The 14,878-nt window shown below is 46.0% G+C and overlaps 1 protein-coding gene across 1 annotated transcript in view; it reads left to right on the top strand.

Moving 5' to 3' along the window:
• The window catches only part of vps13b (vacuolar protein sorting 13 homolog B), a 661,063-nt gene that overhangs the window by 432,126 nt on the left and 214,059 nt on the right, over positions 1-14,878 (top strand). The window contains exons 33-34 of the mRNA XM_083634457.1: positions 6,559-6,685; positions 12,628-12,771. Of these exons, the coding sequence (XP_083490583.1) occupies positions 6,559-6,685; positions 12,628-12,771 (271 nt within the window). The remainder of the gene's footprint in view (positions 1-6,558; positions 6,686-12,627; positions 12,772-14,878) is intronic.

Raw genomic sequence — 14,878 nt, 5'->3', positions numbered from 1 at the left:
CCCATATTTCATCTGCTCACACTTGATGTGGGAGCAGCGTATAGTTATTGAGTTAGCTCCCTCTCATGGAGCCTCTCCATGCACAGTCATAATTACAAACCCTGTCATTTTTTTATAGACTCGGGAGCTAAAACAAGCACTAGTGTAACGGCCTGTTTGGCCCCACGTCCTTTTTTTTCCGCTCATGTTTTGAGAGGGAACAGGCCCAAAAATCACAGAATCACAGGCAAGGAGTCCACATTTGTTCCCTGTCAACTAAAAATAAGCCTAGTGGAAGAATGCAGCGCCGCGCAAAATCAACACGGCCTGATTGAGACTGAGCGCGCTCGGGTCATCAGGGCTTTGAGCGGGCCTGGCGGAGAATTCACGCACATCTCACACACACAAACGCACTCTCATCACACACTCATCACCAACTCTGATATGTTCTTTGTGGCTTATGCACACTCCATATACACACGTACAAATACACCCCCCCCCCCCCCACACACACACACACACACACTAAAGGTTGGCTTTTTGCAGCTAGCTCTCTACAGTCTCAGTCTCTGAAACAGCTGAGGTCAAGGCTGTTTCAGAGAGAGCCCCTTCACTGTGTGAGTCTATTGAGCCTTGCCAGGAAACAGCGAGACTGCCTGCTTCTGCTGCTGCTGCTTCTGCTGCTGCTTCTGCTGCTGCTGCTGCTGCTTCTGCTCCTGCTGCTTCTGCTGCTGCTTCTCCTGCTGCTGCTGCTGCTGCTGCTTCTCCTGCTGCTGCTTCTGCTGCTGCTTCTCCTGCTGCTGCTGCTGCTTCTGCTCCTGCTGCTTCTGCTGCTGCTTCTCCTGCTGCTGCTTCTGCTGCTGCTTCTGCTGCTGCTGCTGCTGCTTCTGCTGCTGCTGCTGCTGCTTCTGCTCCTGCTGCTTCTGCTGCTGCTGCTTCTGCTGCTGCTGCTGCTGCTGCTTCTGCTCCTGCTGCTTCTGCTGCTGCTTCTCCTGCTGCTGCTTCTCCTGCTGCTGCTTCTCCTGCTGCTTCTCCTGCTGCTGCTGCTTCTCCTGCTGCTGCTGCTTCTCCTGCTGCTGCTGCTTCTCCTGCTGCTGCTGCTTCTGCTGCTGCTTCTCCTGCTGCTGCTGCTGCTTCTCCTGCTTCTGCTGCTTCTCCTGCTGCTTCTCCTGCTGCTGCTGCTGCTTCTCCTGCTTCTGCTGCTTCTCCTGCTGCTTCTCCTGCTGCTGCTGCTGCTGCTTCTCCTGCTGCTGCTGCTTCTGCTGCTGCTTCTCCTGCTGCTTCTCCTGCTGCTTCTCCTGCTTCTGCTCCTGCTGCTGCTTCTCCTGCTGCTGCTGCTTCTGCTGCTGCTTCTGCTGCTGCTTCTCCTGCTGCTTCTCCTGCTTCTGCTCCTGCTGCTGCTTCTCCTGCTGCTTCTCCTGCTCCTGCTGCTCCTGCTGTTGCTGCTGCTGCTTCTGCTGCTTCTCCTGCTTCTGCTGCTGCTTCTGCTCCTGCTGCTGCTGCTTCTGCTGCTGCTTCTGCTCCTGCTGCTGCTGCTTCTCCTGCTGCTTCTCCTGCTTCTGCTGCTGCTTCTGCTCCTGCTGCTGCTGCTTCTGCTCCTGCTGAGCCCAGAGCTCAGACCTGCCATCAGACCCTTTATTATTACAACAATTCAAGACTGTCTTTTTCTTCCTCTCTTCTTATTTGTGTTTTCTTTTTCATCAGTCTCTCTACCACAGTTCATCTATCTCGCTGTTTCTGTTTCTCTCCTGCCCGCCTAAGTAAGTTGAGTAACTACCTCCTAGGTCAAGCAAAGACGGCCATTTAGGAATAGGAAACATACGGTGGAATTAGGCCAATGTCAGGATGTGGATGAGGTGTTTAGGAGTCTTGTGAGAGCTAAGATAAAAGTGATGTTTTCCAGCTGCAAAGCATTGAGACATCTCGTTGCGTCTTGGCTCTGTGTCTCTTTTGTTTTGTGTCTTTTATTTGATGCTTTCAGCCAGATCGACTAGGGATTGAGTGTCTTGCTCGAGGACATTTCAACAGGTCAGAGGATTGAACCCGTACAGTTTTGTATTGGGACAGTCTCTAACCACTAGACCACCCTGCTGTCTCTCCTTTTGACGCTCCCTCTCCCCAGTAGTTTTGGCCATCCATCCAAAAATCCTTGTACTGACTTACTCTAAGCATGGCAGCCAGGATCTGTTGTAAAACATCCCTTTTTAGTAGCAGTCTTGGACCTATGTTGTAGTCTTACACTCTGCCTGGCCATCCTACTACTAAGTCTGACTATTGGGCTACTGGGGCTCGGTCCACTTGCATTCTTTCTTTCTTACTCTCTTCTCTCTCTGGATGAGAATGAGGCTGTTGGGGCCGAGTGCTGACAAGCTGAGACCGGATTGTCTGAACGGGCAATGAGGTGAGATTTTGGGCTCACACTTTGGGCTCCGTAAGATGTTGAGTGTCTTTTGAGCCGACTCAACTTTCTTTTGAAACGCTCGTGGGTCTGGATTTCTATTCAGACATTGATTGCAGCATGACCTAACATGTACTGTAACTAAACAGTAAACATGTGGTACCCACTGGACAGATGCACACTATTGTTCAGGCCGTTATTGAAAATAAGAATTTGTTCTTAATTAACTTGCCTGTTTAAATAAAGGTTGATGATGATGATTCAGTTGTTTTTTAGACCAGTGGTTCTCAAATGGGGGTCCGGGGACCCCCAGGGGTCCTTGGCACTTTGCCAGGGGATCCGCGAAAAGTTTTCAGGAAAATATATATATACAGTATATATATTTTTGCAAAAGCTTCATATTTCAATGAAAATATTTTATGCTTTTTAATCTAAAATGCTTCATGGATTATATTCTAATCTAAGACACTAAAGAGACAAATTTTAGACACCTAGTAACTCTCAGCGCAGATTCCTGTTTTCTTGCCTTTTCTCTGTCATTTTCTGTTTGCGTTTTGCTTCCTGATGACTAAGGGCAACAACAGTGAGTGCATTAGTCTCTGTGTGCTCACGCTGCAGAGGTTCAGGGTTATTGTTTTAGTCGAGGTCTTGGCAGCGACAGTTGGTGTTTAACTGCCTTGTAAGTTAACTCACCCTCACTGACCGGCAGCTGCCAAACCAACCATTCAAGGTGGCTGTGGTTGCTTCCTCGTTCCCGTCTCTCCGGGCCGTGGAAGGCGCAGCACTGGAGGCTCTGTGCTGCACTGTATACCCCAGCCTCAGCCACTACCACAACCCAGCCATAATTAAACATGGGATTTAGAATGTTCCAACAAGGAAAGGGGAGTCAAGTTCACGGCTTTATTTGCCTGTCGCCATCACCCACAGAAACACACCGCCTCGGCTGTAACAAGTTTTGACACACACCACTTCCAAGGTTCACACCTTTCCCTCCTTCCACCATCTCTCCCCTCCCTCCACCATCTCTCCCCTCCCTCCACCATCTCTCCCCTCCTTCCACCATCTCTCCCCTCCCTCCACCATCTCTCCCCTCCTTCCACCATCTCTCCCCTCCCTCCACCATCTCTCCCCTCCCTCCACCATCTCTCCCCTCCTTCCACCATCTCTCCCCTCCTTCCACCATCTTTCCACCATCTCTCCCCTCCCTCCACCATCTCTCCCCTCCCTCCACCATCTCTCCCCTCCCTCCACCATCTCTCCCCTCCTTCCACCATCTCTCCCCTCCCTCCACCATCTCTCCCCTCCTTCCACCATCTCTCCCCTCCTTCCACCATCTCTCCCCTCCCTCCACCATCTCTCCCCTCCTTCCACCATCTCTCCCCTCCTTCCACCATCTCTCCCCTCCTTCCACCATCTCTCCCCTCCTTCCACCATCTCTCCCCTCCCTCCACCATCTCTCCCCTCCCTCCACCATCTCTCCCCTCCCTCCTTCCACCATCTCTCCCCTCCCTCCACCATCTCTCCCCTCCTTCCACCATCTCTCCCCTCCTTCCACCATCTCTCCCCTCCCTCCGCCACTCCAGCGTTGGTCTTGTGGCGTGATCGCTCTCCTTTTTGTTTTGGAGGGGTTCAATTCCCGTAGTGGTGGATCGGGGAGCGGGGAGCGGGCTCGGCCGGCTTCCTGAGGTCTTTGAGAGGAAATTCCAGCACCGTGGGTCCGCTGACAGGATCTGTCCTCGTCGCAGCGTATGGTTCCAGGCTAGGAAAGACCCCAGTGTCAGGGAGCTGTGAACTCCCTCCACCTCCCCTCCTCTCGTCGACCTGGGGCTCTCTCTCTCTGTCCGTGTCACTGAATTTCCCACTTACTGTTCACAGCGTTCAGCTTTGTATGAATCATAAGGTCTCTGCACACTCACTCGAAATATTCTCCCCATCTTTTGTTGTTTACACCACACCCATTCAGAGATGTGCACAAGCATATACAGTATGTACATGCAGAAATAATTATATGTGCGTAGGCACACATGTACACGTGTATTGACCACAGATGCATGAGTAAATGCACACATACTGTATGGTCCTGGTGGCTCACCTGGTAGAACGCGTACCACAAAGCTGCTTAGTCCTTCACACGGCCGACCGGGGTTCGAATCCCACCCGTGGTCCTTTGCCGCATGTCATCTCCTCTCTCTCTCCCCACCTTTCCTGTCTGCCCACTGTGCTATCTAATAAAGGCAAAAAAGCACACATACAGTACACACAAACACGCACAGTCACAAATCCCCAGCCAAATCCTTCCATGGGGGGGCTTTCCATGCAAGGCTCCGCGGCCCAGTCTGAGGCCCCATATCAGTGGTAAGGTGAGCCGCACGCCTCCTTGCCTTACTGGTGAATGATAGCACCTGTCTCCTGCAACGGGACACTCAGTGTTTCACTCCCTGTCTGAGGGGAGATTAGCCAACACCAATCGGCCACTCACACATGACTTGATCTGTGAATTAGGCCTCTCTCAAACCCTCTCTGAAAAGAAATGTGTCTGGGAATAATCCCTTAAGGGCACCGGTAATGCACATTTGTGTAGCAGAAGTGAATATGATATTGGTTCTGGTGAAGTACTGTACTCCAGGCCACCTAGAAACAGGGTCTTTTCTAATCCTGGCCAACTATAAATATTGGAAGCCGTGCCGCTTGATTGTTTTAATAGCAGCAGATGTGGCAATTAACACCACCTTATAAAGCCCACTTGTATATTTGTTTTAGTGCTAACAAATGTTCCCACAAATATGACTTGATTGTGGGAATGAACATTAGTGAAATGGAGAGAGTTGATGTGAGAAGGTCTCAGTTTGAGCTTGTGTATACAATTAAGGGGTGTTCCCAATTGAGACTTGTCAAATAACGTCTCACTCTGTCTCTGTAACCATATTCAAGCTTCCAGCTAAAATGTGTTAGACCAGAAATTTGAAATGCCCAGTTATGGAAATATTTCACAAGTCTGGCCTGCAAGGGAAAATCGATTTTGAAGTCTGTTATTTGGATTTCAGCTATTCCACCCTACTGGTTTGAATTTTGAAAAACCAGAGCAAGTTTGAAATGTGTGTCTGCTTGTCAGCTAGGGGCATAACAATAGCTCAGTTGTGAACGTTTTGCGGTTTTGACTGTGTTGTGTTGACTTGTCATTCTTAGGCAGATGGGACAGTCTTACAGAGATTTTACAACTGGTAACCATAACAAGTTATTAGTAAATAGAAGTGGGTGAATTTTAGTGAATAAGTGGTCCCTTATGGTTGTTGTTACTGTTGAAGGATAACGCTGGAAACGCTGTGACATTGGGATTATATTTTGTATCCTATAATGTAATTATGTCGTTACTTGCATTTTCAGTGAAAGTGAAAATACCTATTAAATGAACATAAAGTACATTATGGTACACATAAAACTGAACAGTTCATTTCAATGTAAATATCCCCATTAGTAGAACCTTGATTACAGTCCCCATCTGCAATTGTTTGCAAAGGTTTTTCCCAAAATGGTAATGGTAAAATACAAGTGATTGAGCCTTGCTGATGATGAAGTACTGTATATGCTAACTTACAGGGGTGGCCAAACTTTTTTGGTTGTGGGCCGCATACAGAAAAATATAAGGAATTGCGGGCCAAACAATATTAAGCGTGGCAGTTTTCAACCTGTTTAGACAGAAAGGAGGGGAAAACCCTTGTGCCATAAAATTTTTAATTTCCACCTAAATAAATATATGACACATAGTTTATTGATGTGCTCACCTATTACAATGGGTATTTCTGTATGTTTTCAAATCTTTTCCTGTGCCAACAGTTTAAGACAGAGATAATTTCACCAACATTCAGTATTAAAAATGTAAAAGAAATAGAAATTAATAGACCAGGTCAGGGTACTCAACTACCCAATTTTCAATGGTTTTACATGGAGAAAAAAAAATGGGAAAAAAAAAAATTGTTTTTCCGTTTCAAACTTTAAAATTGAAATAAAAAATATATACCGGTACTGTATATTTTTTTAATATATTTTTTGTGTGCTAAATTCATGGCGGGCCACTTAAAAACGGGCAGCGGGCCGCAGTTGGCCCACGGGCCGTAGTTTGGCCACCCCTGCTGCATACTGTTAGCAGCTAACTGTATGCTCCTGTGTGTGTCTCTGGCCAGTATCAGGAGGCACCAGGAGCGCCGGGCCATCCTGACTCCCATTCTGACGGACTTCTCTGTCCGGGTGACCGCCGCCCCGGCCATCATCTTCAGCAAGACTCTGCCCCCAGACAGCGGACCGGCAGAGGTCAGTACATACTCAACACAGCCTTCCATAAATCAGCATTACATCTTTTTCTTAAGATTAGTCAGATTTTCTAATAGAGTGGCGCTATTGGCAAGTGCATTGAAACAGTAAAACAGTCAACATTATAATTTGCAAGATTCTTGCTTTTCTTGATTTTGGCAACACCTTTGGGTGTTGAACAGGTTTTTACTGTGGTGTTTAACACTCAGTGTAGTCACTCGCCTAACATACTGTAATAATAAAAACACTCAATGTAGACTGCAGCTTCTGATATTTCATCTACCTTCTTATATGTATTCCAAACAAACCACTGTTGTTCCATAAACATATCACTTCTGATGCGGTAGAGGAATCAGAGACCCTTTCAAGTTGTTTAAAACTGCAAAGGTAAAAGATAAGGGGCCCTATCTTCGCAAAAGCGGTAATTTAGCGTTTGCGCTCGTTTAACAACGGGGCCAGCACAAGTGCATGCCTGTTATAAAAATATATATATATATATTTTCAGATTTTTTTTAACAATACACAAACAAAACAAACAAACAAGCTCAGTCACAGGAAAAATAAATGAATAATATATACATGTACACATACATATTATCGATGCTCAATATTGCAACATGGTGCCACCAGCTCCACAAGGTGCTTATGTGCTTGTAAAGGAGACTGTGCGTGGGAACACACACAAGGGGTCCATGAAAAACCAGCCATGCAAATCACCCGTCGCCCCTAACCTCATCAAGTAAGTTAAAAACAGGTCCCAAATAGTTGAGAATTGTTTAAGTGAGTTGGTCCTCAGGAACCTAAGTTTCTCCATCCGTATGACAGAGGTCATGTCCATCAACCATAATTGAAAAGAAGGTGAAGAGGGGGACTTCCATTCCTGCAGAATGAGTTCTTTGGCAACAGTTGTCCCCTGCGTCAGACTGTTGCACAGCTGTAGGGAAGTTCAGAGAGGACTCAGAGCAGCCGAAGATGGCGAGTTCTGCCTCCGGCTGAAGGGTTATTTTGTACGCCTTAGAGTACCAATCAAATATTTTTGCCCAGAATGCCGTTAGTAAGGGGCAGAACCAAAAGGCATGAGATAGTGTGCCCTCCGAAACCTGACACCTGGCACACAGTGGCGAGACAGAGGGGAAGATCTTGTTCAATTTATGCTTGGAGTAGTGAAGACGGTGAGCGACTTTAAATTGCATCAGCTGGTGTCTGCTATTAACTGAGCAGAGTTGAATCACAGACAAACTCCTTTCCCATATAATGTCAGATAAATCAATACCAAGTTCCCCCTGCCACTCCTCTCTGATCCTCTCAGTAGAGGCCATGATGCAATTGTCAAACAGACATACAAACCAAGAGATGAGATGCTTGGATTGAGGAGGGCTCAGAAAAACATAAAAAAAGCATGTTCATTTGGGAGCACTTCAAAGGTGCGAATCTTGGATCAAACATAATTTCTGATCTGCAAGAATCTGAGCCAGTTTGTGCCAGGCAGCTTAAACTTCCTCTTCAGTAGTTCAAAGGATGCAAAATGACCATCTATGTATAGGTATTTGATGGAAGCCAGACCCTTCTCACTCCAGGCATGGTAGCTTCTATTCGACCAAGGGGGCAAAAAAGAGTGATTGAAACAAATAGGAGTGTGGACGGAAACATCTGGTAGGCTCAAAGCCTTCCTAACTTGGTTTAGAATTCTGAGGGAGTTTCTCACAACAAAACGCATATCCTGAGAGGCCCCCGGCCTCTCTGGCTTAGAAAATAAGATTGCTGGCAGAGAGGAGTTGGCCATAAAGCTGGCCTCCATTTTCGTCCACAGGGGGGCCCCGGGTGCTAAATCCCCAGCGGTCCCCTGCCCGCCAAAACATTAGAGCCCTAACATTGGCAGCCCAGTAGTAGTGTCTAAACACTGGTGAGGCCAGCCCTCCCTCAGACTTGTGCTTTTGCAAGTGAATTTTCGAAATTCTATGATTCTTAGAATTCCAGATGTAGGACAGAATTATGGAGCCCAATTCTTTGAAAAAAGCCAATGTAAGGAAAATATGAAGATTTTGACATAGATAGAGGAAGCTGGGAAGTGAAACCATCTTGACCGAGTTTATGCGGCCAATCATGGACAATTTTCTATACATTGTTTGTGTCGTGTGTTTGTGTCTTAAAATAAAGTCACCAAAATTCAACTTAAATATTAGTTTAGGATCTCTGGGTATGGTCAAACCGAGATATGTGAGGCGGTCCTTTGCCAATTTGAATGGGAGATTTTCCAGGAAACCAGGAGTGAAGACATCAGAGAGAGGCATAAAGTCGCTCTTTGTCCAGTTAATTGTGTATCCGCATAGCCTACCGAAGGTTGTAATTAATTCTAGGAGAGGGGGGATTGATTGTTCTGAGTTATGTAGGTATAATATTATGTCGGCATACAAACTGATACGTGTCTCAATACCCTCGACCTTCAGGCTTGCAAGGCTTGGGTAAATACGTATTTCTAAGGCAAGGGGCTTGAGCGCAACGGCAACCCTGCTGGACCGAACAAAGTAATGGAAACCTGGTTGACTTATCGCCATTGGTTATAACTGAACACGTCCGACTGCCATACAGTATATTAGCTTTACCCAGGATATGAATGAGTCGCCAAACCCGAATCTGTGCAGTGACTCGAACATATAAGGCCACTCAACCTGATCAAACACCTTCTGTGTGTCGAGTGATAGAATTGCTGCACCACTAGTCTTACTGTGATCTGCATATATGGTGTTGAGGAGGCATCTGACATTAGAGAAAGAGAACCTATTCGGGATGAAGCCTGTTTGGTCAGAATCGCTGATGGATGACAAATGTTTATTTAGCCGGACAGCAAGAGTTTTAGTGATAATTTTTCTATCAAAATTCTGAAGCGCTATGGGTCTGTAGCTAGCCGGGTCTATTTCCTCCTTCCCCTTTTTCAAAATGACGGAGATGTTAGCTTCATACAGTGTTTTAGGCAAGACTTCCTCCTTCTTAGAGCTAGATGTCATTCTGGCCCGGCTGCTTTACCTGATGGGAATGATTTAATGGCAGTTAAGTTATTTCTTCCAATGTGAAATCAGAGTCTAAGTCCTCTCTGGCAGCATCACTAAGTTTGGGTGTTTCAAGAGGGTCAAAAAAAGTCATTCAAATCAGATTGAGCGGCATCACACTTAGATGAGTAGAGTTCACTGTAAAACTCCCTAAAACCATGGTTTATCTCTTTGGGGTTAGTCAGCAGGGTGGAGAGGATTGACCTGGAGGCCTGGGCGCCCTTGAGCTGCATGTCTGTTATAATTGTACTGGACATAGGCCTGCCACATGCCAAACCAGCCGGTTCAGCACAAAAATGTGGGATAGATGGCATTATCCTATCGTCAGCAGCGCGCAATTACTTTGCGCTAAGAGCTTTTTAAAAACACCTCTTACACGCTAAATACCTCGCTGCGCTTGAGCGCACCATAATCTCCGTTAATCTGCTGCTAAAATTGGGTATCGCAGATAATTCAGTGAGGCAATCAACTATAACTCACTGAGAAACTTTTATCACATCGCAAAGAGGGAAATTAATTGAGAAAACTTGTTGGACAATGGACATAGGCTATTCCCTTCACCTATCCCATAACCCGGAGGGTCGTTGGCACCACAGACGATCTGTCAATAAGCTCTCTCCATGTCTCTCTGTCCTCGGCACGAGTGAGTCCACTCTATTACGCATGGAGAGAATTACAGCATATTGCATGCCTCGCGCAAACAGCGATCGCGAGACCGGAATCTGATTGGTTTTGATTGACGTAACGCCCAGGCATTGCCTGGCCACACCTGTGAATAATTCTGGAACTAAGACCGCCCAAATCCCATTTGCGCTGGCATTTTGGGGGCTCAGATGATTTGGCACGGCTCTAATTTGCGCCTGCAGCACGTGCCGTGAACGTTTCTGCATCCCCGCCGAGAATTGCATCCCCACCATATTTCGGGGCTGTTTTAACTTAGAAAACAGGGAGGTCACGTCTACCCAGACAATTATATCACTTTTAAACAGTTACATTTTTGTATAAATCATTACAATATGCTCCCATGAGGTGGGGATGCGTTTAGTTGCTGCCGGGCGGACACTGGCGCAAGGCAGACTGCTATCTTCCCTGCCTTAAGGCACGTACAAACAGGTGCGCAAGTGCAAATAAGGAATATCGCCTGTACCAAGATAGGGCCCATTGTATCATGTCAATCGGCGACAGAAAATAAAGTTGCATATTATTGCTTTAATGAATATGTTAATATTAAAGTCTGATGATAACCACTTGTCAAGATGGTTGTTTGTTGTACACTGTAGGGATTTTCTCAAACATTCACATCAATCTGTGAATTTACTACATAGTAACATACAAGTTTTCTCTATAGAAGTATTCAATTTGTTCAGTACACACTGACCACTTGTGCCCTTTGACCATAAACTGTTAACCATGATTGCAGCCATTACTCTCCCAATCCGTTTTTCATACTGAAAATAGACATTGATTATGTGAGATGTCATATGTATTTAAGTTTTACCTCTTAACATACAGTAACTTCCTCATTAGGAAGCCCTCAGTCAGTCCACTATGTAATGGAGGCTTTTGACCCACAGAGTTCAAACCTTTCTGCTTATACAGCTGATGTTTTCTGGCATGGCTCTCTGAGACTTCCTGCCTCTTTGATGCCTCATCCGTCCACGCTAACGTGCCCCTTGACAATGCATAACAGCTAATCCATAGTTTGTGCACTGACACACACACAGACATGTGCGCGCACGCACACACACACAAACACACACACACACACACACACACACACACACACACACACACACACACACACACACACACACACACACAGGGTGATTGTAAACTCCCTGAGATGTGGGGGACGCCAGTAACAACACAAACAGAACAGGAGGACACTCATGGTAGCAATTGAACTACATACTGATTCATGCATGTGTATACTTTATTCTAACTAACATATTAATAATACAAAGGGAACAGCTATCATTATTTAGCCAATATGTAATCTCATTATGCTGACCGTAAACTATAATACCACTACTACTAATCTCACTACTATAACTAGCAATCTCGTGATCAGTGATGACATCATCACTGATGACATCATCACTGAACTTATCCTCAGCCAGGAAGGATGACATCATCACTGATGACATCACATTTCATTTCATTTCATTAGGTAATTAGGGCAATCACCTAATTAAAAAATCTGGCTCCGTCAGGTCACCCACACGGGTGCTCTTTACACCCCCTGGAAGTTTCAGCCCGATCGCACGTAAAACAGCATAGCTGTGGCCGGCCGAAATTCTGCACACACACACGGATAAGGTGGCTGCACGGTGCACAGTCGCCCAGGTGAGCAGTGAGCACGTTCACTTGCGAGGCACACTAGAAATTAGCACTACTGTACTAATGATAACTAATAGCAGTGTTTACAGAGTGCTTTACAGGCAGACATAAAAACAAGAATAGCAAATGTTGATGTTTATTGGAACTCTTGATTTTCAACAGTCTAACTGAAAGTAATATGTTTGCACAGCGGTGGTTAACATCCGTGTGTATGTAGTTATATGTTTCAGGCCTGTGCGTGCGTGTGTGTGTGTGCATGTGTGTTTCAACCCGCAGTGTTAGTGAGTGATATCCTGTTAAATGTAGCCTCCAGGGTGAGGACTGGACTGCTAGTTGTGGGTGGGACCCAGGAGAGGACGGAGTGGAAGGGGGAAGAGCAGATTTTAGATAGGGCACCGGAGAGGGGAGATAAAAAGTAAATAGAGTGAAACTTGGGAGAGAAAAGAGGGGGAAGACAAAATGTGTGAGGTCGCAAACAATCCTGATGTTGTTTTGTATTTGGTTTTCCCTGCTCCCTCCCTCCTCCCGCTCTCCCTTGTCTCTTCCTCTCTGTAGGAGGTGGTGGTGTGTGGTCACTCTCTGGAGGTGAATGTGACCAGCAGTCTGGACTTCTACCTCAGCGTTGCCCAGGTCCAGTTTCTTCAGCAGCTAGTCAGAGACAACATGGTGGGCATGGAAGCTCCTGAGAAGAGTGCTGAGGTACTGTGCTGTACACACAAATACAAGTGCAATGCACATGCATGAACTCACCTATGCCTATACAGTGCATACATACTCACAACACACTATACTGTGCATACATACTCACAACACACTATACTGTACATACATACTCACAACACACACACATAACCCTAGCATATGTATGTATTTTATACATATGCTATAGAATGTCTGATAAGTCTGGAATCATAGGGAAACTGCCAAATAACCAAGTATCACATCTGCTTGTTAGAAGACAACATGCCAAAATGAGTCAGTTTTATTACTAAATCTTTGTTGTCAGTACTGCAAGTGTTTCTATGATTCCAACTTTTTTTCTACAGCCTTTGGATTAGATTAGATTTGGTTAAACAAAACTTGAATGATTGCTGTAAGATAATTACAACATTAAATAATAGGATACAGCCAAGAAAAATATACCGTAGGATATAAACAAGAATTGAGCACTTGTCCTTATAAAAACACATAGTAAAAGTGAAGCCTGGCTATACACTGTACATGTGGAGTGTGTGAACTGTACACACACACACACACACACACACACACACACACACACACACACACACACACACACACACACACACACACACACACACACCACACACACACACACACACCTTGACATCCTGTATTTCATTATGATGAATGTCCTCTTTATTTTCACATCCTTTTTTCTACTTCTTTCTACATCTACTTTCACATGGTGGCCAAACTTACTTGACGTATGCATCAATTTACAAATCATTCCACAGGCCCATCCATGTCAGTTTCACAAAGACTCAGAATCTGAGTCAGCGCTAACCCCTAACTATCCCCTCTGACTATTTGGGGTGAATCTAACACATTTAAATATTTACTCACTCAGAGCCAGGCAGCTCGCTAATGTGGCCTTAGTTTACTGTGCTGTGCTCAGCTGCCTTCCTATTGTTTACAGGACAGGCAGCTTCCAGGCGCCATTTGCCCCGTCTGACCGCTTAATAAAGCTTTCTAATGGAACAATATAACAATATTGACCAGCTGTGGTGAGGATGAGGGGGCAGAGAGTAGGAGAGGGGATGAGGGGGCAGAGAGTAGGAGAGGGGATGGGGGGATGAGGGGGCAGAGAGTAGGAGAGGGGATGAGGAGTGATGGTGGGATGAGGGGGCAGAGAGTAGGAGAGGGGATGAGGGGGCAGAGAGTAGGAGAGGGGATGAGGAGTGATGGGGGGGATGAGGGGATGAGGAGTGATGGGGGGATGAGGGGGCAGAGAGTAGGAGAGGGGATGGGGGGATGAGGGGGCAGAGAGTAGGAGAGGGGATGAGGAGTGATGGGGGGATGAGGGGGCAGAGAGTAGGAGAGGGGTTGGGGGGATGAGGGGGCAGAGAGTAGGAGAGGGGCTAAGGAGTGATGGGGGGATGAGGGGGGGATGAAATGAAGTGAAATGACAGAGTGATTTGACTGTTATCTCCGCTTGGGTTTCTTTATGGGCTCGTGGGTACTGACGTGGAGCGACTTGCGTCAGATCCAGTAAGGGCTGCTGTAGTGTGGCCTAGTTACAGGACTTAGAATGCAGATTAGATGATATCAGTACAGTGATTGTATTGTGTTTCTGGTCACCCCCACAGACATGCTGGATCGTACACTGTACCAGAGACATTTAATATAGATAGAAACACCCCCACAGACATGCTGGATCGTACACTGTACCAGAGACATTTAATATAGATAGAAACACCCCAACTTCCAGTTACTTCCTGTATCTGTGCCACAGAGGTTTTGCCACTGCCACGCCCACTTAGGAGACTGGTCAGCAAATGAAGTTTCATACCAGTGACAGACAGCCAATTACAAGCTGATTTAGGAGACCGGAAGAGTACCATTTCTTATTATTGGTGGAGCCTGGAGTTTATTTGTTTATTAAAAAGATCCCCATTAGCTGACACCTACACACACGAGCAGGTTCTCATTCCAAAGCACCTACAGCATCAATAAGGTCAACAACAGCCTTCTTAAACCAGAATCAGCGTAGTGACACCTTAAAAACGAAGTGTCACAATCAATACCTTAAAGTCAACATTTCTATTACATGTGTTTATGTAACGCT

The sequence above is a fragment of the Poromitra crassiceps genome (assembly GCF_964638095.1).
Source record: "Poromitra crassiceps genome assembly, chromosome: 1".
NCBI lineage: Eukaryota > Metazoa > Chordata > Actinopteri > Beryciformes > Melamphaidae > Poromitra > Poromitra crassiceps.
This window is presented reverse-complemented; position numbering and strand designations above follow the sequence as displayed.